This window comes from Alligator sinensis, unplaced genomic scaffold (assembly GCF_000455745.1).
Source record: "Alligator sinensis unplaced genomic scaffold, ASM45574v1 scaffold331_1, whole genome shotgun sequence".
Taxonomy (NCBI): Eukaryota; Metazoa; Chordata; order Crocodylia; family Alligatoridae; genus Alligator; species Alligator sinensis.
In genome coordinates this window covers 1,226,216-1,250,601 of record NW_005842033.1, presented here as the reverse complement: position 1 = coordinate 1,250,601, position 24,386 = coordinate 1,226,216, and the positions used below count along the sequence as shown (strand labels likewise).

Here is a 24,386-nt window from a genome sequence, read left to right as displayed (position 1 = left end):
TAGGGAAAAGGTATTTCTTAGTCACTATATTAAGAATTTAACATCGACTAAAATGCCTTCAGAGCTAGCTAATTTTGTGTTTTAAAATATGATATAGTGGGGTTAAGAAACAGCGTGCCTGGTTTAAGTATATTTGCACTCTCATAACTGAGGCTCAAAAGGTGTGTGTTTGTGTCATCCACTTTTGTGAAAATAGATATATTACAGTGCCCTGTGGAATAGAGGTAATTTTCTACTGAATGATACAGTGCTTAGGATCCAGAAGCAGGGCAGGAGCAGGGCAATTAAATATATCACATAACAAGGACTCTTTCTTCCTCTAACTCCTGCTTCCCTCCTCTGAAGATGCCCTCCTCCACAGTGTTGCACCAAAAAATGGTAAAATTATATATGCCGGTATATATGCTGGAGCTGAGGATGGCATCCCAAGTTAAGGATAACAAAAAATTGTTTTTCAGATATATAGGGAGTAAAAGGAAGACCCAGGGTGGTATACGACCACTACTGAATGGGCAAAAGCAATTGGTGACAGATGGGGGGGACAAGGCTGAACTCCTCAATGAGTTCTTTGCCTCAGGGTTCCTAAACGAGGGGCAAGACAAGTCTCACAATGGGATCATAGAGAGACAACAGCAGGGCACCAGACTACCAAGCGTTGACCCTGAGATGTTGCAGAGTCACTTGGAAGGATTGGATGCGTTTAAGTCGGCAGGTGTGGATGAGCTCCATCTGAGGGTACTGAAGGCTCTGGCTGATGTCATTGCACAGCCACTGGCAAGAATATTTGAGCACTCATGGTGCATGACCCAGGTCCCGGAGAACTAGAAAAGGGCCAGTGTGGTCCCTGTTTTCAAGAAGGGGAGGAAGGAGGATCCAGGCAACTATAGGCCAGTCAGTCTCACCTCCATCCTTGGCAAAGTCTTTTAAAAGATTATTAAGGCTCATATATGTGTGAGCCCAGCAGGAAAAATTATGCTGAGGGGAAACCAGCACAGGTTCACAGCAGGTAGATCATGTCTGACTAATCTAGTCTCTTTTTATAACCAGGTTACAAAACACCTGGACGCAGGAGTAGGGGTAGACATCATATACTTAGACTTCAGGAAGGCCTTTGATACGGTATCCCACCCCATACTAGTGAACAAATTAAGAGGCTGTGACTTGGATGATTACACAGTCCAGTGGGTGGCAAATTGGCTAGAGGGTCATACCCAGAGAATGGTGGTGGATGGGTCAGTATCGACCTGGAAGGGCGTGGGCAGTGGGGTCCCGCAGCGCTCGGTCCTTGGACCGATACTCTTCAATGTCTTCTTCAGCGACTTGGACAAGGGAGTGAAGTGTATTCTGTCCAAGTTTGCGGATGATACAAAACTGTGGGGAGAAGTGGACACATCGGAGGGCAGGGAACGACTACAGGCAGACCTGGACAGGTTGGACAAATGGGCAGAAAACAACAGAATGCAATTTAACAAGGAGAAATGCAAAGTGCTGCACCTAGGGAGAAAAATGTCCAGCATACCTACTGCCTAGGAAATGACCTGCTTGGTGGCACGGAAGCGGAAAGGGATCTTGGAGTCCTAGTGGACTACAAGATGAACATGAGTCGTTAGTATGACAAAGTCATCAGAAAAGCTAATGGTACTTTTGTCATGCATCTGCTGATGCACGCTAACCGATCCAAGGAGGTGATACTTCCCCTCTTTCGGACACTGGTCAGACCGCAGTTGGAATACTGCATGCAGTTTTGGGCGCTGCACTTCAAGAGGGATGTGGATAACCTGGAGAGGGTCCAGAGAAGGGCCACTCATGGTTAAGGGCTTGCAGGCCAAGCCCTACAAGGAGAGACTAGGACACCTGGACCTCTTCAGCTTCCGCAAGAGAGGGTTGATAGGCGACCTTGTGGCTGCTGTAAAATCATCATGGGGGCACAGAAGGGAATTGGTGAGGTTCTACTCACCAAGGCGGCCCTGGGGGGGCACAAGAAATAATGGCCATAAGCTACCAGAGAATAGATTTAGACTGGACATTAGGAAAAACTTCACAGTTAGAGTGGCCAAAATCTGGAATGGGCTCCCAAGGGAGGTAGTGCTCTCCCCTATCCTGGGGGTCTTCAAGAGGAGGTTAGATAGGCATCTGGCTGGGGTCATCTGAACCCAGCCCTCTTTCCTGCCTATGCAGGGGGTCAGACTCAATGATCTATTGAGGTCCTTTCTGACCCTAAAATCTGTGAATACGCATATGCCTCTCCCCACCCAGGCTATTTGAGTTTGTGAAGAAATAGCAGCCTGGTAGTCCCTGGGTTACCAAACTAGATCTGAACTAACACAGCATTCAGAGTAAAATTTGTATTTGTCTGCTGTGTTGAAAATCTTGTTGAAATTTATTGTTAACCAAGGAAATCTAGCTGTACAGTTCAACTTACACCTTTGTAAGGAGATTAATTAAAACCCATTGTCTTCATTTTTATTAAGCCTCCTCAAACACAGTCAGGGAAGCCCCTTTGTGCTCTGCCCATTTAATTTTGACTTACCAAATTTTATAACTCTTTTCTCTTAATAATCAAAAAAGTTTAAATTTATTTTCTTTCCCAAAGATGAGTTTGGGGATAGAATGAGGCAAAAAAAATACAGCAACCTTTCTTAATGGTTTATGGCAATGTTGTCATTGCTTCCAGGAACCTCTCAGAGGACAGAGTTGAAAAATGTATTCTACATTTCTTTGTAGAATATTTTAGATTTCCAGAGAATAAATTTGTTTTAAAAATTATAAAAATGTTGGCAGTCATTCAGAAATGTTGTTTCCCCTTTAAGAGGAGATTAATGCATCATATCTGTGATGCTCAGTAGAAATCTTGGAATTCTGATGTTCAAAACCAGGGTTTTCCAACTGGCAGCCTGTGGCGGGTTATGTTGTGGGCCCTCCTGCCCAGCCGTCACTGTCCTGGTTGCTTGGGTGCAATAGCAGTCAACGTTCCCAGGCTCCCTCTTCTCCTTTGGCTTCTGTGTTCTGCATCTGCCTTGGGGTGGTGCAGCATAGTGTAGGAAGGCATAGTGCAGGATGCTCAGGGTGCGGCCAGGACTGCACAGTGCAGTAATGAAAGAGCACCCATGTGGGCAGTTGTGCAGTGTACTGGAGTGGTGCTGGAGGGGTGTCCACACAAGGCTGTTGAAGCAGTGTGGGGGTGGGGGAAGGCATGCAGTGGTGGGAGTCCATGTAGTATGTGGTCTGGGAGGCCCATGACCCTCACTGGTGCTGCTTGTTAGGGCATGCAGCCTTTGGGCACTTACAGGTTGGAGAGCTGTGTTCTAAATAGTTAAAGTAAATTGCATTCTGCACCGTCAATTATTGCATGCCTGAACCAAAGTATTCCCCATCACCATTCATCCCTTTAATTGTGACGAGTCAATTTAATGAATTTTAATGCACTTACCTTCCTTCCTTCTGCAGCAAAACTTTGGACTTTTACAAGGTGCGATTATGGTGAATCATGCACCAAACTTGAGTGTCTTTAGATACATGGTGCAGCTGCTCTGACGAGAACCACCACCAGCAATCTTGCAACAAGCACTCCAAATTCCCCTCTTATTCTGAGCCTGATTGGTTTTCCCTTTAACCCTGTGCTTTTGAAAGAAATCAGTATGTCCTTCAAAGAGATATAGTGTGAAGTCTTTGAAGTATTAGGTTTCAGAGAACAGTTGTTTTACTGACAGTAAAATGCTTGATTTGCCATGGATTCTAGTCCTGTTCTAGTCCTGTTATGCTGTAAAACAAAGGGTAACACAATTGTGTTAACAAACTTAGCACTGCAGTTACAAAAAATGAATATATATAATAAAATGTTCACAAATATTTACAACTAAGAGTTAAACAGAGGAATAACGAGTGACTTTTGAACAGGGTTTTCTGTATTTGTGATTCCATGTCAGGAAAAAATATGTTGTAGAATTTTTACCCCTTGATTCTGAACTATACTCCAGAATCTCAATTTTCATTTTATGTTTTTCTTATGGCAACATTGATAACCTCGAAAGTCTAAAAAGTGCAGTGATGCCTGCTGTAACTTTAACTACCTTCAGACTGCCCAGTCTAAAGGGAAACTGCCTGGTATATCTCTGTTTTGACCCTGTGGGTTAGTTCTCTGATTCTGAAACTCTGAATTTTAACATTTTCTAAGATCCCATAGAATTTGCTGCTGTGCTACAGCCAGTTGTCTGAAATGTTGTTTCTCGTGCTAGGACCATCTTGCAAACTGCCTGTTCTCCAGTGTTCCTTGCAAGAGGAAGTTAATTAGATTATGGTGTATGGAGCCCAGCAGAAGGGAGCCAAAGAGCCCTAAACTGCAATCCAGCTTGTGTCCAAGGGGTGGAAGGATCATGGTTGGTGAGCTTGGCTGACTGAATAACAGCATAACCAGTGAGGCTCAAGGAGTACAGCTGAAGTGCCTAGAGCAGTGTTTCTAAACCAACATGCCACACAATGGGCATTTGTACACGTGCTCTAGGAGGCATGGGGGGGCGGTTTAATTTGCATAGCTCTGAGAGCCATGCTAATTTAAGCACCAGGAGCATCATGTGTGTTAGCATCCCTGTGCTGAAAAATGGTGGCGGGGTGCTTTGAACTAGAGCTGATTGAACGAGCTTTAATTTAAAACGCCCCGCCACCATTTTTCAGTGCGGGGACACTGATACACAAGGCTGGAGCATGTTAATTTCCACTCTCCAGCCAACTCGATTAATCAAGTCTGCTCCGATGCTCTAGAATTACAGTGCGTTGGAGCAGGCTCCCTGCATGTGTATCGGAGTCCAGTATTAGCACTGTTAGGTGTGCAAACATGATTCACAAGATAAACTCAGACATTTCAAATAAGAATCTATAGTGTTAAAACAATTCTGATCTGTTGTGGTCTTTCTAAGTCCTTTGTGATGCAAAGATAGCTCTATTATTTTTCCTTATTCAAAAAAAGAAATGAAAACTAAGACCTGGTATTTTCTGAGGAGAGCCTCAAGTCGAAAAAAGTTGAAAACCACCGGCCTAGAGATTATAGGGGGGTGGGAAATCACTTTTAAAAAATAATGGAAGAACTTTATGCTTGAGCATTTTCAGCTAAACGCCATAATATTGTTCACAAGAATTTAGGGAACTAATGAAGTATATTTTATTGTGATAGAACAAGTTACTGTTGTCACAGACAGGCAGTTCTTGTTGCAGAAGTTGGTCCCATAGTACTATGGAGCATACAACTCCATTGGTACTGGCAGAATTTTGGATATTCTTGAACTGCTATACTGCAGGTTGTGACTTTGCTTTGGCTCACAATCTCAGTACTTTATTAGTTTTTTCAGACTCTGCCCTGGAAGATTCAGGTTCCTCAAATGTGTTTTAATTCATTTTTGGCTGGTAATGCAGGTTATTTTCAGACCTACGAATGGCATGATAGCCATTTTGGCAACTAGTTTGTGTTACCAATTTTAGTGGAGGGTGCATCTCTTCTCTGCTCCCCATTTAGAGGGTCTTAAAGTTATGGGAATTTTTCTTGTGTAACAGAAGTTCTTCAGATAGCATTTAGGCATTAGTCCTGTCTTGCAAACACTATTGATGATACTTGTGTATGTTAAAATGCTTCTTAGAAAAAGTAGAGAAATCTAGAGTCCTGGCAACCATCTTGGAATTAACTGGTTTAAGTGTTCAGGACTACCTTTGTCTACATATTTCATCACCTGACTAGTATGTAATTCTTTATTGTGAAAAGTGTTGCAGTACTTTGATGTTTTGCTGTTGTGTCTTTTTAGTCAGCAGACTGCAAGGGTGTTTCTACCTCCTAAACAGAGAAGCAAAGAGGTTATTTTCCTTTTCCAATAATTTTTTCTCCACCATGCCTTCCCTGTTTCTTTACACCATGAGTTGTATTTAACTGCATGAGCTAGATTTGTCTCCTGTTTAAATCTTGCATTAGTAAGTTGATGATATGGGGACTGACACTCTGTTAATGACAGTTTCATTCAGTGGTGAAAGGCGTACGGAAGGCAGCATTCATTTAATCTTAGCAAGTATTTGTGAAGGTGGCTGTTAGTCTAGGTTGGTTCCTTTCGTGTTTCACTGATTCTGTTTCATAAACTTTAACTCTGTTGATCAGTATATATCAAATATACCCTATTTTTCCTTCTTTTCTTTTTGTCCCTGAAAATAGCAATACCTGCAAATACTGAAAAGATTCCTATGGAACTGTTATCACTGGATTTTGGATAATTTGGGGGCAAAGGCCTAGTTTCTCCTCTCTGCTCTTCTAAATGTCTTGAAGTTTATTTTCAAGGAAGGGGTTACTGAAAGGGATTCGTTTTCCAGTTATGCTGTATGTGTACAATAGTAAGCGTGTAGGTAGCTGGAAAAGCATAATACGTACAAAGAGTTTGTAGTTTTGTCTTACCAATGAAGTATAGCTCTCTATAGTATATGTAATATGTTACGTTAAAATGTGATATGTCAGAAAATATATTACACTTCAAGTGCACACTGTCTACATGTTTTCAGTGCAGAAGCTTTATTTTTTTAATTGTTATAACTATATAATTGTTATAACTTTAAAAATTGTTATAACTATAAATAGACCTTTTCTGCTGCAACTCAGGTGGCCAGTATCTTCTCCCATTTTAAGTAAAGCTTCATAAACTGCTCAGTCTTGCCCAGATGTATGTTTATTACCCATATTGAAGTATATGTATGTTGATAACATGCATATGACAAGTCTCCAACCCTTTACCCCTTAACTATGAAAGGACTACTTGATTTTCTTTCTGGATCTTAACAGGGACTGTTGGTTGTGGTAGTCTTGCAGAGAGCATGTATAGTGAATGTTCATCACTCTAACGGGAGACCCCAAAGGTATTATGCTGAAGGCATAGTACGTGAGATTCTGTTGCATCTCTAAAACCCTTTGTGGTGCCAGGGGGAAAGAAGAGGAATATTCTTAATGCAAGTAAAATACCACAATATTTAAGAGTAAGGTAATTTTTAGTTTCACATGATTTAGCAGATCCAGGTAAATGCTAGGTTCCCCCACAGTCTTGAACCTGACTTGCTACCTCATGTGAAAACTACAGACTGCCTCCTCTTGGCGGTGAGATGAACATAGTGTACCCCTTCTCTCAAGTCAGTGTTCCCAATTTACTGTTTGGAGGGATATTTTTTTTAAAAGCTTCAGCTCCTAGAGTCAATATATACTACAGAGGCAATATATGTTTTCATTAAAAAGACATTTTAGCTGGCATGGTTGTGGGGGGAAGCTTGAAAATGTGCAAAATAAGGGTTCAGAAAGAAGGTATATAAAAACATTTTTTTTAATCACGTGATGTATAAGCAATCATAATTTACTGAGGCTTGTCTCAGAATATGAATGTTTGGGGTTGGGAATACTAACTTATAGCTGTGATAGTCACAGAAGCCCTTGTGCTTGTGGGAATTCAAGAAATATGACTATTTCTGGCCCCCTCTGGAGGTGTGTCGTATCCACCTCAGGCTCCAGCATTAGGACAAAGTGCGGCTCTAAACACACAGAGAAGCCAGATGATGTGTGAATCTTACAAATGAACAATTTTAAATGGTGAAAATAGCATTTCATCACTTAGAAATAACAGTTGTGTGTGTGCATGTGTGTTGCATGATCCTTGCTGGCTCTCCTTACTTTTGCTTTTAAATCAGATGTATTTGTTCCTCTTAAACCTAGTCTTTCTGAGGAAATCCAGCACATTGCATATGATTGACTGGGGGTGGGGGGGACGACAGTGGGGAGTGAAAAGGAAGGTGATGGGTCAGGCCTGACAATTTGCCAAATGTGGGGGAGGGGTTCTTTTCAAACGTTTTCAGTATGACTGGTACTAGCATGAAAATCAAATACCAAACTTTTGGTTGTTTATCAATCAGCCAGAATGGAATTAGATTTCTTTTATCGGTCTGTCTGTCTGTCTATCTATCCTCTGTCTGTCTGTATCTATGTATTGTCTGTCTGTCTGTCTGTCTGTGTGTGTGTGTTCTCCCCCTCCCTATCCTTTCCATATTTCATGAGTGTTTAGGCAGCGATGGGGATGGCACTTGGACAGATTTGGGGCCCATTTATAAAGGGCAGTGGACCACAATTTTCAAACCGGGCTGCCTTCAGGTTCCACACCAAACTCTATATTTAGACACCGAAATGACTGCCCTGATTTTCGAGGTGTTGCGCTTAGTTGGAGACGCTGGTGCAGAACAGGGCTGAAAACCAGGTCATTGGACTGGAAATGCATACCCGTGAATGTGGTGCGCTTTCCCCTAGGAGAGGCACCTCAGGGCGCCCAGCTCCAGGGGAGACTTTGCTCCACTTCAGCGCTTGCCAAGCGGCAGAGGGACTGTGGTCCCAGCCCCAGAGGGACCCTCCCTCATGCCCTGCCCTTGGCTCTGGGGAGGGGCGTGAGGCAGGACTGCGGTCCCAGCCCCAGAGGGACCCTCCCTCACGCCCCACCTGTGGCTCTGGGGAGGGGCGTGAGGGAGGACCATGGTCCCAGCCCCAGAGGGACCCTCCCGCCCTCCCCCCCTGGGTGCTGTGTAACGCCGGGCTCTGTGCGGCCGTTGCGAAAGAAACCACGTGTGACAACCAGCCCGTCAGGCAGGGCCCCTACCCCCTGCCTGCAATGTCCCAGCGGGGCAGGGGGCACTCCCCCGGCCGGTGCAGTAGAGACAAAGCCACGTTTTCCTACATGGAACGTGCAGGCACCACTACCTCAGCAGCCCTGGCCTGTCCCCGTCAGGGCCCGGGCAGAGTCACATCGCCCCCTGCCCACGGGTGGCAGCGCCGGTGGCCCCGGAGCCTGTGCGTCCTCGTCCGCCCAGCCTCCGAGCTGCTGCCTGGGAAGGGATAGATAGGTCCCTTGCTCCTCCTCTTGTTTGGAAATGTGGGGTGCAGGAGTCAGCTTATACATGTGTGGGCCTCAGGGGTGTATCCCTGCATCCATGCATGCACACGCAGGGAAACATGAATTCACTCACACAAAAACACTAATTCTCAAACACACATGCACGCGCGCGCGCTCACACACACACACACACACACTAATTCACACATGCACGCAAATTCACACACGCACACACGGAAACATGAATTCACACACACGCATGCACACACGTGCATGTTAAGTTAAAGGATGCTTTTACAACTTTATTTAATACACCAAAAATGGAATACAATTACATGGAAAAAGAATCTGTTTCTTCATTTTATTTATATATATATAAAATAAATCTGTACTCCACCTCCCCCCCCATCTTAATCTCTGTACTGTTACACTGACACCCACTGGTAACAGTTTATCTGAGATCATTTTGTAAACCGAGGCTTTTGAAGAAGACACGGCTATTATTTGTATAATAAAAATCAAATAAGTAACAAGTCTTTACAAGATAAAAAATAACAACAAAGAAACACTAAACAAACAAGGAGAATCGTAAGGATTGATTTTTGAACATCAGAGGGCATGGGACTGACTGGTATCCAAATGCCTTTTAGACATATTTGTGTCTAAAAGGTGTTTCTCATTATTTATTCCTGTTCTGTGTGCCGACAAGGCAGCAGGTTGGCACTCAGAACAGGAATAAATAATGAGGGTGTTAATAGCAGCTGTGCTTAACACTGTTTCCCAGGTAAAACTGATTTAAGGGAAATAGCAGTAACAGTCATGCTAGAAATATATTTGTGTGGGCACTAGCCCTTATTGTACCAGAAAAGAAAGGAATGCCAGTGCTGCATAAGTCATTTTAGTCTGTTTGCCATTTAATGCATAGTTGTCACGGTCTTGTAAAGCCACTTGTGTTGGAGAAACAAGGCTCATTTTATTGTAATCTACTACAGCACCAAAATCTGGTTTGTGAGACGATCATTCCATAGCCCTGCCTAGCACAAGAACAATACCATGCAATTATACTGTTGCAAGCTCTGAAATAGGCTTGCTTCCAAAACACCCTCCCCTTATATTATTAGATGTGTTCCTATTAATGAAACAATTGATTGAAAATCTTCCTGTGTTCATATTGTTTGGGCATCAGTAGCTTGGATTTCCCCTGTCTAGACTAAAATTGTCTCCAGTGGAGATGCATGGGACAGCTGTTTGTAAACTCGTAGCAAGACATAACAAATGAACAACAGCAAAATTGTCAGTGGCTAGCTTCCTTTCATGTTCAGGGACATATTCTTGCTTTGAAAGAAACACCTTTTGTGAAGACGTTTGCAGAAATGAAATAGACTCCACAAAACACAGAAGTGCTGAAAAGACCGACTGGGGTTGGGTGGTTTAGAGATTAAAACTATAGCCTTTCACCTTTGAGATTGCAGTTCAAGTCTTACCTTACCTTTCATGTAAAATGAGCTTCGTGATGCAAAATCAGTCTCACGTGTTCCTAACCCACTGTGCATAATTGGTACTGACTTTCTAATTGGAAAACAACCAGTTCTGGGGTTTAATCCCTGAAGAAAAGTTGGAGAAATAATCTAGCCTTGTGTACATTTTTATCTATGAAAAATGTGTGTGTACACATGGAAATAAAGCAGTGAAGAATGCCAAAGAAACCTCTACAAAATCCTCACCAGAGTTTCAGTTTAAGATTGTGTACGGCTCTTAGGTTTGGACATGTAATTTGGGGCCGTATTTTAACTTGAATAGGCATTGTAAATTTTTATTTGCTTGTACCTGCATTAGGATGTTTGGATGGAGCTTGAAAAAAGTATTGTAATGTAGTTAACAAAATAAACCACAAACTGCAGTAGGCTGTTAACAATTGATTTGTTTTGCTGATTTATTTTCACCTGGAATAATAACAACAAGCATAAAGAAGGAGTTACTTGAAAATTGACACAGTCTGAGAAAAATGCTAGCAAGCAGCCTATATTTATCTAGAAGCATCCCTGTACATCCAGAACAAAACCCAAATGAACAGCCATAAAGCTCAACAAAGGAGGGGAGAGTCTTAAATGAATGCCTATAGCCTGTCCACATCCTTTTAGTTATCTTTGTTACCCTTTCCCTCCTCTTTGTATACAGAAATTGCTATTGTATAATTAAGAATACATAATGAAGACTATTTTATGTTGTAGTGTACAAGCATTAAACCTTCTGTAAACTTTTTTGCAATGATTGGTTGCTTTATGGACCACCAGAATTCTCAATATTTTAGCATGTCACTGAAATCTGAAAAGCAAGACTGTAATTAACCACACCAATTTGATAATAACTCCATTGAAGTAGCTGATAATATGATTGGTTCCTGATTTGTTTTTTTGCTTTATGAATGTGTCCTGAAAGTAAAATATTTAAGACTGCATATGCTTAAAGTAACCAAAAATCCTTATTTTTGTAAATAATTCAGGCATTTGAGATGCAAACTATCTGATTAACACAAATATCTTTAAGTTTGTCTGAGAACGGGGAAATAATTTCTGGGGCATACTTCAGGAAGGTGGTCTCCCTCCCCCCATTAAAATGTATAGAGAATTCTTGAGTAGAATAGAGTGAAAACAAAGTGCGTGCTTATTTGTTTTTTAAGCCAGAATCTATAGTTTGAGTATCGTGGGTCTTATTTAGAGATGAATCGTTAAACATGTAGTGGTAGCGATAGCATCTTTCACTTGTGTACCTGACCAAAATATTCATTTATAAGCTTAATTGGGTTTCAGAGCCCTTATGTGTTTTGCTGTTGTGAGCTACAATGTGTAGAGGCGTCATAGAGTGAGCAGAGCACATGTTCCCTTCCAATAAACCTCTAAATCCTGATGTCAGAAGGGTCAAAAACTGGCCAGCTGTGACATCTGAATACATTTTTAAGTCAGTTAATCTAGTCAGAGCATTAATCAATCTTTGTGCCTGGCAAAAAAACTAAAATAATTTAACAAAGAAGCACAAAATGTTGATCAAAAAAAAAAGAAGAAGAAGAAATTTAATTTAGGCATGGCCTCCTACCAAATTTGCCCTTTCAAGTTTTGGTATAAAACAGAATTATCTAAAGGATTCTTCTGCATGGTTATTTGGCAAGTAGTGTGTTGATACGTTGCTGTGGAAGCTGTCCCTTGTAACCCTGGATTGTTACCTGACAATCCTGGGTAATGCTTGGTTGACTTTTTCAGATGTCAGTACTAGCCATTTACTCTACACCGTTATAGCACTATTACGGGAGAATGGAAGTTGGACATAGTTCTCTGACTTTCTCAGTGTGAGCCATACCTGAAAAAAGACTGTTAAGTCTGCTGTTATTGAATAGGCCATTATTCTTGCATTTATCGTTTCACAGACCACCACCTCTTCCTGTCCGTGATCACATTACATCCCTATTGTAATGACAGTCCTTATTTATATGAAAATATAATCAGGCATGTATTTAATGCATTTTTACGTTCTTTTGGTGATATGCATTTTTATCTTTTTTGAACAAAGGTCATCACCTTTTTTGGCCATCATTTCATCTCTCCTATCTGTTCTGTTTCCTTCCTTTGAAGATGAAGAGAACCTGTGCCATGTTATCTGTCAGCTCTCCACAGACTGTACTTTAAAAAATTGTGATCTGAGGGATTCTACAAGAGTAGAGAGGAAGGGAGGAGAAGAGAAGGGTGTAGATGCCACAGTATGATGGGGAGAGAGTTTTGTGTCCTGAATCAGGATTAGGTTGCGAGTGAATGGAGCCCCATATCAGCTAGAAAGAATTAATAAGAGATTAAACTTTATATAAAGCAGGTTCTCTGATGATATTTTTTTTCGTTACTGGTTTGTTTATTGGTGAAATAGTGGCATGTTTCAGAGAAGGACTAAAAGCAAGGTATGTGAGAAGCAAGGATTTTTGTGGGTGATATATTTTATTGAACCAACTGCAGGGTTCTGATGAAGAATGCTTCACATTCGAAAGCTTGTCAGAGTCTATCCCAACCATGCTATTGGTCCAATAAAAGATATTATCCAGAAAAATCCTTGCCTCATATAATTCCTGGATTATCACAGCTACATCCATCCAATCCTATGAAGGCAAGATAATGCTTCTGAAGCAAAATGTAAAAATGCAGAATTTGAACTAAATTACCAGAAGGCTCACACTCTTCTGCGCTCTCTCTCTCCACTCTCCTTTATGGTTTGGCTGTCTTGTGAAAGCTATCCTTTCCAAAGTGATGCTATTTAACAACAAAAGTAAATAATATAATCTATAATTTGAAGATGTTAAGTGTCTTTTGATAAAGGTTTTTAACTTCAAATCATGTCTCTGACGCAAATTTCATAAAAGATACTCTTGTAAAGGAGGGGAGAAGTAAGCAAGGAAGGAGAGGAAGGCAGGAATGTCTTCCACACAAGTTTCTTACCTCCCCCATTTTTTTTTTAACCTACAGACCCAAATAATGAGATTTAACTGAATGTTGTCTGAGAGGCAGGAAGCTTTTTCTCTGGAGCACAATAGGGATTTGTTGAATCTTTTGAAAGGAGTTTCTGCTTTTGAAACACCTTTTCTTTCTCAGCATAGGTAATTAACGCCTTCTTCACAGTGCTTCGTGCCCTTGATACATCTGTTACCTTTGACAGATCCTTTCTGTTTGCCACCTCTGCCTAATATGCCTACAATATCTTCAGCACAAAATAACTCTGTATCTTTGATGTTGGTTGTATATTGGCTCAATTAAACAAAATGGCATAAAAAGCTGCTGACAGGATGGCATATAATTGAAACTTAAGGTTTATGTTTTTATACAGGCTTGTCCTTCGTCACTTATCTTTAATTTTCGCTGCAAATTGCCCGACTGCCTTTAAACGTGGGTTTTTTAAAACATACAGCATTGTCTAATACTTTCTTGTCAGTTTCTCATCCCAGCTTATTTTTATATATGGTGAAAGTGTCAGGAGAAAATTCTTTATAAAGGCTGCCTCTTTTAAGATATCCTCTGTAGTTAAGGCCTAGTAGGTTTCGGAAAGTGTGTGTGTTTTGGGGGCATGAACATGTTTGTGTTGTAAATGTGGTTGTTGAGTCTTATATTCTCAACGTGAAGAATGCAGTAGACCAGTTGTTAGGATGTACAGGTGCAGGAACACAGAATTAAAATGAAAATAGCATGCCCAACAAAAGAAACACTGAATACAAATGGGCAGGAGAAAACATATATGGGCCACATCTACATGAGATGCTACTGTATGGTAACCTGAGTTACTGCCCAGTAGCACCGGCGAATGCTGTTTTATGACACTACTGTGTAGTAGCTTTGCGTCCCGGTTTTTGCCATGCAATGCTACTTTCACAGTAGTATCAGGCTACTGTGCAGTCAGCATCTCATGTAGATGCACCCACACAGTACCTAAAATAAAGGCTTTTTGGCATGAAATTGCCATTGTTTGTCTCAGGGTCCAACAGCAATTTTCAAGAGATCTCACATGTAAAAATGACTGAGTATGAAAGGCTTTGATATTGTATTTATAGTGCTCACTGCTCTTCCCACAAAGAAAGATTTGTAAGGTAAATTAAATAGTCACTATTCCCTCTTTGTACACCAATCGTTTTGATATCTGTGTTATAAAAAAAAAAAATACCAAAGGTCATATTCCAATGAGGTATTCTTAGTCATATCAGTTAAGGATCTAGCTCCCAAAGTTGAGAGAAATAAAATGTGTATTTGAAATCCATGGTCCCCTGCATATATGTCTGTAGTCTTAACCAGACCAGTTTCCCACAGGGACAGTTAGGAAGCAATGAAGTACAATTTGAATCAAATGTGTGTTTTATATTAACAGAACAGCATGCGTGTCTGTATGTTTCATGTATTACATTTTCCGGTAAAATTCTTTGAAAGTATTCACCCTTAGCAGACATGAACTGCAATTGCAAATGTCAGTTTAGTCAGAATTCCTGGTAGTTTTATCGTGATACTGGTTTTAAATGGATCTCTCTCTCTCTTGTCCTTCTGGGATGGGAGGAACTGTCACATTGCTTTGTAACTTGAAACTCCATTTTTTCCTTGAGTTGTTTCCAGTATATGTTGTTCTGCAATAGTTATCATATCCTACCAGATTAATAGTTATTATCACTTTTAGTTCACTAATATCCAAAGTCTAATTTTTGTTGCTTCTTGGGGATTGGCCTTGTTCCTAGCATTCTACAAAATGTTTGCAATGGGAGATTCAAACAGTCAAAATCATGTCCATAAATACCATTTAAATATGAGTGCCGTTTTTGTAAATTGAGTTCTCAAAACTCTTCAGATTTTCTTTTAAAGGTTTGTTGTTTTTTTTAAAATATGAACAGGGAAGATTTATTCTACTGAATTGCTTTTAACAATATGAGGTATCATTGTGCTTTCTCTGTAGTGCTGGCTAACCAAGTACTGAGCTGTTTCAGCAAGCTGCGTCCTTGAGCTGCTGCGTTGTCTGTACATGCTAATAAGGAGAATGAGGAGAATTAATAAGCAAGGGTGGGATGCAGACAAGGTTTACATGGTTTCCTGAAAATCTTTCCAATCCATTTTAAAACAGAAAGGAACATGTAAGTCACTATATCATTTAAACACAGGTTAATTTTATTATTTAGTTGAGTATTTTAAAAAATGTATCACTGAGCACCTGTGACGCTATTCAAATTAGAACACTCATCTTAATTATTGCATCTTAATTATTGCATTGAAGATGACTGATTATAACAAAGAAATAAACAAAGAAAAATAAACCAGGTGGAAAGGCTGAGATAAAGTGAAGATCACAATTACAGATTAAATGACCTGAAAGGATGGCCCTCGCACAGAGTTATAAATCTAAGGTCTTAAGGCACATGATACTTAAGGTGTGCGGGTGTTCTGTAGATGGCATTTCCTGAACCAGGAAGGCTTTCACTAATCTCATCCAAATGAATCTTGGGGTGGAGAGCAAGAGAAGTCCAACTGGTCTCTACTTTCTTCATGAGATATATAGCAAGGGACTGCCACTCCTGTACTTCCAGCATAGATAATTAGGAATTCCATATGCCATCTGTAAGAAGCTACTTTAGATCATTTAGGATAGTAATTGTACATTGTCTGTGTACCAAGAAGCAAAAGTCCAGCTATATTCTATAACCTGATCTTTTAGATCAGGGGTGTTCTACCCCCAGCCTGTGGGCCAAATCTGGCCCCTGGCTCAGTGTCTGGCCCTCATGGTTCTGGAAACTTGGCAGCGGGGGAGCAGTGGCACTGGTCCCCTGCTACCAAATTTCCAGACCCATGGGGAGTCCTGGGCCCTGCATGCTGGATTGGGTGCCCACTCCTGGCACCTGGGGGCATCACAGGCCACTGCGGCCCAATCTTGGCATGTGGGAACTGATTGGCAGGATCTCTGGAAGGCCAGTCTGGTGGGGAAAGCAGTCCAGGAGAGCTGGTTGTATTTTAAAGAAAACTTACTGAGGGCACCTAATGTGCAGAAAGACTAGCAAGTATGGCAGAAGCTCAGCTCAGCTTAGCAAAGGAAACACTTCAGTGAGCTAAAACACAGAAAGGAAGCTTACAAAAGTGGAAACTTGGTCAAACAACTAGGGAGGAGTATAAGAGTATTGCTCTGGCATGCAGGAATGAAATCAGGAAGAGCCTCACCTCTGTCCCTGGAAAAATCATGGAGCAGGTCCTCAAGGAATTCATTTCTAAGCACGTGGAGGGGAAGATGACTAGGAAAAGTTTGTATAAATACACCAAGGGTAAGTAATATCTTGTCTACCTGATTACCTCCAAGATGAGGTGACTGGCTCTGTGGGTGCAGGGACAGCAGCGGATGCAATATACCTTGACGTTAGCAAGGCCTTTGATATGATACGGTCTCTCGCAACATTCTCACAGGCAAACTAAGGAAGTATGGGTTGGATGAATGGACTGTTAAGGTGGATAGAAAACTGTCTGGATCATCAGGCTCAGAGGGTATTAATGGCTTCATGTCTAGTTGGCAGCCAGTATCAAGTGGCGTGCCCCACAGGTCGGTCCTGGGGTTGGTTTTCTTCAGTATCTTCATCAACAAGCTGAAAGATGGGATGGAGAGCACCCTCAGCAAGTTTGCAGATGACACCAAGCTTGGGGGAGTAGTAGACGTGGCAGAGGGTAAAGCTAGAATTCAGAAGACCTAGAGAAATTGGAGGATTGGATCAAAAGAAATCTCATGAAGCTCAATAAGGACAAGTGCAAAGTCCTACACTTAGGATGGAACAATCCCATGCACCAGGAGAGGCTGAGGACCAAATGGCTAAGCAGCAGCTCTGCAGAAAAGGACCTGGGGTGTACAGTGAACAGTAAGCTGAATATGAAGCAGCAGTTTTCCCTTGTTGTAAAGAAGGCTAACAGCATACTGGGCTGCATTAGTAGGCACGTTGCCAGCAGATTGAGGGAAGTTATTTCATTCTTCCCCTCTCTTTGCCACTGATGAGGTCATAAATGGAGTACTATGACCAATTTTGGGCCCACCACTACACAAAGGTTGTGGACAAATTGGAGAGTCCAGTGGCAGGAACAAAAATGGTGAGGGGGCTGGGGCACATAACTTCTGAGGAGAGGCTGAGGGACCTGGGCTTATTTATTTATTTATGTAGACTGGAAAAAAGACTGAAAGGTGGTTCCAAAGAGGATGGAGCTGGACTGTTCTCAGTGGTGGCAGATGACAGAACAAGAAGCAATGATCTCAATTTGAAGCAAGGGAAGCTTAAGTTAGATAGTAGGGAGATGTTTCTTACTAGGAAGGTAGTAAAGCATGGGAACAGGTTAGCCAGAGAGGTTGTGGCATCTCCATCCTTGGAGTTTTTTAAGACCCAGACAGACAAAGCCTTGGCTGGGATGATCTAGTTGGGGATGGTCCTGCTTTGAGCAGGGGGTTGGACTAGATCAGCATTTCTCAGCCTGTGGGTTGCAACCCAAAAGTGGGTCGCAAGTATATATGAAAGGGCTGTGAACAAATTTTAAAAATGGATTCTCCTTTAAAGGAGAAAAACTTGGGAAACTGTGGCTTTTCCTTTGCAGGCTGTCAGAGTTCCAGCCTGTGAGGGGCTGTTTGGGGCCCCCTCCTTCCCCACACACTGGGGGCAGGGGCAGCGAGTCGGGAGTGAGGGGCACTGTGGCAGGTCTGGCCATTGATGTTTACAAATGGGTCCTGGTACAAAAAAGGTTGAGAAACCACTGCACTTAGATGTCCTCCTAAGATCCCTTCCAACCCTCATTTTCTATGATTCTGAGACTGGAACAGGAGCAAGGGGGTATATCTGGTACAACCATGTTTAGGCTAGAAATCAAAAGGCATTTTTAACCATTAAAATAGTGAGGTTCTGAAACAACCTTTTCAATAGAAGTAAAGGGACCTGAAAAACTAACTTGTCTTAAAGAAGAGTTTGATCAGCTTCTGGAGAGTTAATGATGTAGCTCCATGTGAATGCAGGGGCCTGAACTGTGTTACCCAGGAGGTTCCTTCCAAGGCTTGGAAACCAGTGATAGTAGCCCACTATAGAGGTGTGTTTTAATATGACCAAGTAGTCCAGAGTTTATCCTCTCCATCTGCAATAAACCCATCATATTTCAGCTAGCTGTAACTCGCACAAAATATTGCTAGTCAGTCTCATGCAGTTTGTTTGACATCACGAAGTGCGATGTGCACCTCAGAGAGAAGATCTGACACTAATCCAGGAGGAACTGCACATTTCCCATTCTTTTCTGATATTGTTAACATGGAGGAGAGTCAGGGGAGGGGCATCCCCTTTCTAATCTGATTGATTGATTTTCTCAAATGGTGAAGACCAAAGTTTACTATAAACAATTATTACAATAAAAATTTGTACGTTTTGTTTTGAACTTAATTTAAGAATGCCAGGAGCCTGTCTTTTTATTAAGTTGGCACCTGACGAAAACAAAAACTGTTTGGGAATATAAAAGTGCTGTAGTTTAATTCTCCAGAGGATGACACTAGAGTGGCCAATTTGCAGCCTGCTGGGAAAAATTAGTTCACATCATTTTAGCGTATGGCCCATAGAAGCTGTACGTGTCTGCACAGAGTGCTTTCTCCTGGCTAGAATGGCTTCAGTCAACTCCACTTTATACAAAGCGATGTAGCCATCTTCCTCCTGCCATTTACTTGTTTATATCCATCAGATACAGTTTGGAAAGTCCTGATCTGAGAGGGTTGTTTTGTTTGCGTATTAGGAGGTTTCTTCCTAGCAGCTAGCTGTAGATTAAGTAATCCTTCAAAATATTACCAATAACAGGACGTTATGTGGGAATCTTTGTGATCCCCAAAGTGGTTGTTACTGCTTATATTGGGTCTCCCTCAGAGGAAGAGAATGTGCTACAGCCTGTGCCTTTTATATGAATAGATTTTAAACTAGCTCAGATATACTGGTTTAGGAGTAGACAGATATAATGCCTAAAACTGAAGAAGTGATGCACACTGCTAAGGAGCAAGGCCACTCCTTTTTAAGTGCTTAAAGTTATATCCACAGCCCTTGAGTTTTTTGTTTTGAAGAGCTGAAAATTATATATTCTTTTTGTGTGATTTACAGTAAGTCTTTTGTGTTTTGTGATGCCTTGCTGTCTCTAGAATTTGGAACTGTATGAATCTTTTATTTAAAAGCAAAACAAAATATTAAGTCTCATTTCTGAAGGTAGAAGGGACTATGTTGATATTGCTTAAGTGTTGTGGGAGCTCCACATATTATTCAACAGGGATAGAAGATGTTTCTGAACAATTTTTCTTTGTTTAATTAAAAAATGTGAAATATTACAGTATTCTACAATTATAGCCCAGAACATTAAGTAATAGTGCTGTAGACCATTAACCTGCTTACAGTATGTAATGTACACAAACACATGTGCTTTACAGTATCTGACAGTAATTGCTTTGACTCTTACTTCTGGTAATTGTGTTCTGGCAAATAATTTGAGGAATTGGTAGTATTTTTATTTTATTTGTTAAATAAGGAAAGAGTATTTAGAAACTCTTTAAATAAGTTGAAAGAGTCACTGCTGAACAAAGTTTCACACTTTTGTTCATAAATATAATATGGGTCATTTGACTATAAGGTTGTACTGTGAAGAGTGAGGAGTAGAGGCAGAGGAGGTATTCAGCAGGGATTCAGTAGACCGCCTGGGGGAAGCTACTATTAAAGACACGTGAAACCAACAATGGTTCATTTGAGAACCAAGGCTGCTTTTCTTCAATGAGGTAGTGAATTATTCACACTGACCTTTGCCCTTTTCTGTAAAAATAGAAAAGTAATATGTTAAAGTCTGTAAATAACAATCAGAACAATCAACTAGAATTACAAATGCGTAACTGTCACAAATAGTAACATAGTTGGTTAATAGTTCTAGATTAATGGCTAGTTACTTCAAAGTTATAATGAAGCCAGTCATCAACTTTTTTGTTCAGTTAAAAACAGATGATGTATTCTTAGGAGGATGTAGAGAGGTGCCCTTTGCTTGAATATTGGAGATTTAAAATTAATTATTTTTTTACTTGAACATCTGTGTGTTGATTGAAGTTACCATTTCATCCCCACTAGAGGGGGGGTTCCTCCCAGGCCAGGTTTTAATGCTTTTTCAGGGAAAAAAAACAGCATGGGGAGAAGGGGTGTGGGGGGGAGAAGGGAACGCTCATGGTCTTACATCTTGCTTGAGTTTTGATCAGAGTTAATCTTGCAGCATCAGCAGTTCCTCAGTTTACACAGGTCTTAAATACATCCTTGTAGAAAAAGCTGAAAAATAAACTGAATACTGTGTGTTTCTAAATTGCAGTAAAATGTCACATTGATATTTTGGACCATCCATGATATGGAATAAAATACCATATCATAGAACTGGTTTAAAAGTCCAAAATCAAAGAGCTTGCTGATGCATCTCTGATCCCTCCTGGGAAAATAGAAGAGACATTGTTAGGGCTATTCAGTAATGTTTGTAATAAGAATCTCCATTTGCTCTGATAGCTACTTGGGGGGGGGGGGGGGGTTATTTTTTTTTTGGGCCTGGGGATGTTCTGGGGGGGGGGGGGGGTTTAATTCTGTTTTGGAGCCTTGGATAGGCAATATTTCTACCTGTGAATGAGAGTAAGAGGATAGTATAACATGTTAAACTCAATTTTACTCTTTGATGTCACAATTTGTTTCCTCCTTTGGCTCCATGTTGCATAGAGAAAAGTGAAAAACGGATATTTTGTAAATAGATATCTTAATACTCTGGCTTTTTCCATGAGGAAAAGAGAGAAAGTTGAATCAACTTATGTTATACATTGATAATATCACTTTGCAGTGGAGGGGTATGTATTAAAGATCTGAGTATAGCACTTAGCGTATGTCTACATAGGACAGTGCCCTGCCGTTCAGAGTCTGAATAAGCTATGGTTGGTATTGGAAGTGGTATAGTAATATTAGCATAGCATTGCACCTGAGCTAATATAACCTACTGAGAAAGGTATAAATAATAATATACCCTGCAGAGAAACCAGATAAGTTAACCAGGACACAACACCCTGCTAATATGGATATACTGCTTTTGGAACTGAACCTGGCTTGTTTGTCTCTACATGGCATGGCCTCGAGCGAGTAAGTTAATGTTGTGTCTGTTTGCTCATCCATAAAATATTTTCTGGATGCGCATCAAACTCACCAGGAGTGACAGTTTAATATTTAAAAAGCACTTTCAGGATTAAGAAATTTATGCAGATAGCTAATAAATATTATTATTAGATTATGTTCTTTACCTGACTGGTCATAGATATCAACATGTGGCACGTTCTCTCTCCCCATCTTGGATTCCAGTAGATCCCCTTTGTTTTCATCTCCAGAGGACGTAGGTACCCTGTGTTGTTGGATCATTATTGTTCGTTTATCAGCATTTCCATTTATAAAAAACCCCTCTTATTCAGGGGTTTATAACTCCAGCATTGAACTGTGCTTCAGGGTGAACTTTGACCTTTTTTTTTCTTGTTTTGCTTGAAATCTTTCACTCTTTATGTTAAACTGGACATTAGAAACATTAGTTATAGGTATTCTACTTGTTTAGGTTATAGCACCACAGTAGGCATTTCCTCGTTGCTAGAGCGTGCGTCTGGGGACAGGAATCTTGAGTTCCTTTCCTGACTCTGCCATTGACTTGGTGCATGACCAACGAGCAAATGACTTAACCTCTTTGTGCCTCACTTCCCTATCTTCATACTGGGAAGATGACACTTTCCTACCTCACAGGAGTCTTGTGAGGCTTAATTAATTAGAGCTTTTAAGAGCACTCTGAGATTCTCAGATGAAAGGTGCTGAAGTGTGAAGTAGTTGTAAGAAGCAGACATTTTAAATGGAAAATCAGAGACTGTGCCTGTTTTTCCATTCCCTTGGCTCTGTCACCCCAATTAATGGGTTACCAACTCTTAGACTTGTAAACTACAAGGCAACCAATACATAATTTGAGTTTTAGCAACTCTAGATCACTTAATAGCCCACCTTCCTTGTGCAGTCAAACCTCTATTGCACCTGGCAGGCTTGCAGCTTTTGCACAAAGAGTTTGTATTCTCTGAATTCCATAGTGTCAGAAGAATCTTTCCTGCTAAAGACAGTACAGGAGTCTGCAAGTGAGACTGAACTGTCTAGTTTCCATGTACAGTTTTTCTACTTTATGTTGATGTGGTTATTAGACCTGGTAGTGGAGTGGGGTGTTCAGGTCATTCTGATCTGTACTAGCAGATAGCTTCTCTGGCAAGTGATTTTAGATGTTCCTTGTGGCTCAAACTCCACAGGAAGAGCAATGTTTCAATTGTATTACATTAAACTGTGGAACACTGGAAAGTTCTGCTGGCAAAAGCCAAAGCCATGGATAAGGTACCCCTTAGGCAAACAGCCTTCTTAGTGCAGGTGTGGAAGGGTGCTTTTTGAGTTTTTGCCTCCTAAGAATTTCTGTTGTTGGTTGTTAGTTTAGCATGGCCCATTATCTAGGCTTCTTTGTGGTAGACCAGAGATGTTTCTCTTCGTTCAGCATATTTCTCTGGCTGGACTCTATGCTGAGGGAACAGTTTTTGATAGTGGCTAAATTTGAAATGATCTTTCTCCTTATACTTTCAGGTTGAAGTCTTGGCCTCGGAGGATGCTACATTTGGACACAAGGTGTGTAGTTTGATGTAGTTTTGTTATCTAGGTTCTGCCAATTCAGAAACTTTCTCTTAGTCCTGAGGTTGGAACATGGGGTTGTTTGGTGTTATTTCCTTTCATTTAGTTAAGCAAGTCTTGGTTGGCCAGGAAAGAAAAGCAGAACGTTGGTGTTCTGCATTTAAAATTGGAATTGCCTGAGCATTGGATTTGTTCATGTCCCACACATTTTTATTTAACAATCTTAACATTTAGTACCGGTGGCCATTGTCTGATTGTCAGTCTGTTGTTCGCTTTGTTCAACCCCTTATTCATAATACACTCTAAGAAAGAAGCAATACAAACAATAAGTGGCTGCATCACTCTGTTCAGTTCTAAGTGTATGTGTGACAAACTGGATATGCGTTTCAGAGACCACTTTAGGCATACTTTACAAGATGGTTGGGGTGCCTCATAAGACTTATTTGTCCATCTTTGAAGGCAGTGGCTGAAGCACCTTATGGTGTTGATCACGGTTCTTTATAGAACATTAGTATCAGATGATTTTAGACAAGGCAGATTGTGTGTAGGCTATAGCCAGCTAACTGAGAAGAGCGAATATGGGAGGGGGAAGAGACTGTAGGAACAGTCGACTAAATCATGACAATGAAGTGTTCCCCTGCTGCTGAAGACCCACATGCTGTGACACCACTATAGGTGAGAAACCAGCAGTAATATTACTACCAAGGTGAAAAACTCAAGAAAAGATTAAATAACTTCTTCAGGTTTATAAAAACATTTTTGAACAAAATTGGCCCAAGAAAAAAAAGAAACACTTTCATGAATATTTAGGTATTCTTGTACTGTGACTTAAAATTGTGCTCTCATTGTGCATTTTTTGTGTTGTGATATCTGATAAAATGATTTAAATAAATTATTAAAAAATAAATAGAGCTACTCTAGTATTACTTGAAGTATTTAACATATGGTAGTCTGCAGCATTTTCCATTTTTTATTTAATACCCAGCATGCATATATTGAATATTTAATAAACCTGGAGGGTCAGCTCTTGTGAACTCATCTCCATAATCCTTCATACTAGCTGGGTAAACAGAAATATTACTGAAGATTATTGTAGCCAATAGCTCTCAGTCTAAACCACAGGAGAAAAAACTATGCTATTGTTTTATGTCTAAACTTGCAAGTTTGTCTAAAAATCAAGTTAATGGAGAGCAGAGTTTGAAGCTCCTTTTTCCACCAAAAATTTTAATAATTTCTTTTGCAAAGCTGTTGATTTTAAAATTCTGATTGCATAA

At 40.7% G+C, this 24,386-nt stretch overlaps 1 protein-coding gene across 7 annotated transcripts in view; it reads left to right on the top strand.

Moving 5' to 3' along the window:
• The window catches only part of ARID1B (AT-rich interaction domain 1B), a 445,974-nt gene that overhangs the window by 222,038 nt on the left and 199,550 nt on the right, over nt 1–24,386 (top strand). For 2 of the 7 annotated variants that reach the window (XM_025202637.1, XM_025202634.1), the window contains exon 5: nt 23,068–23,109. The exons of the other annotated variants lie outside the window; for them this stretch is intronic. In XM_025202637.1, coding sequence (XP_025058422.1) covers nt 23,068–23,109 — 42 coding nt within the window. The remainder of the gene's footprint in view (nt 1–23,067; nt 23,110–24,386) is intronic. 7 annotated transcript variants of the gene reach the window in all.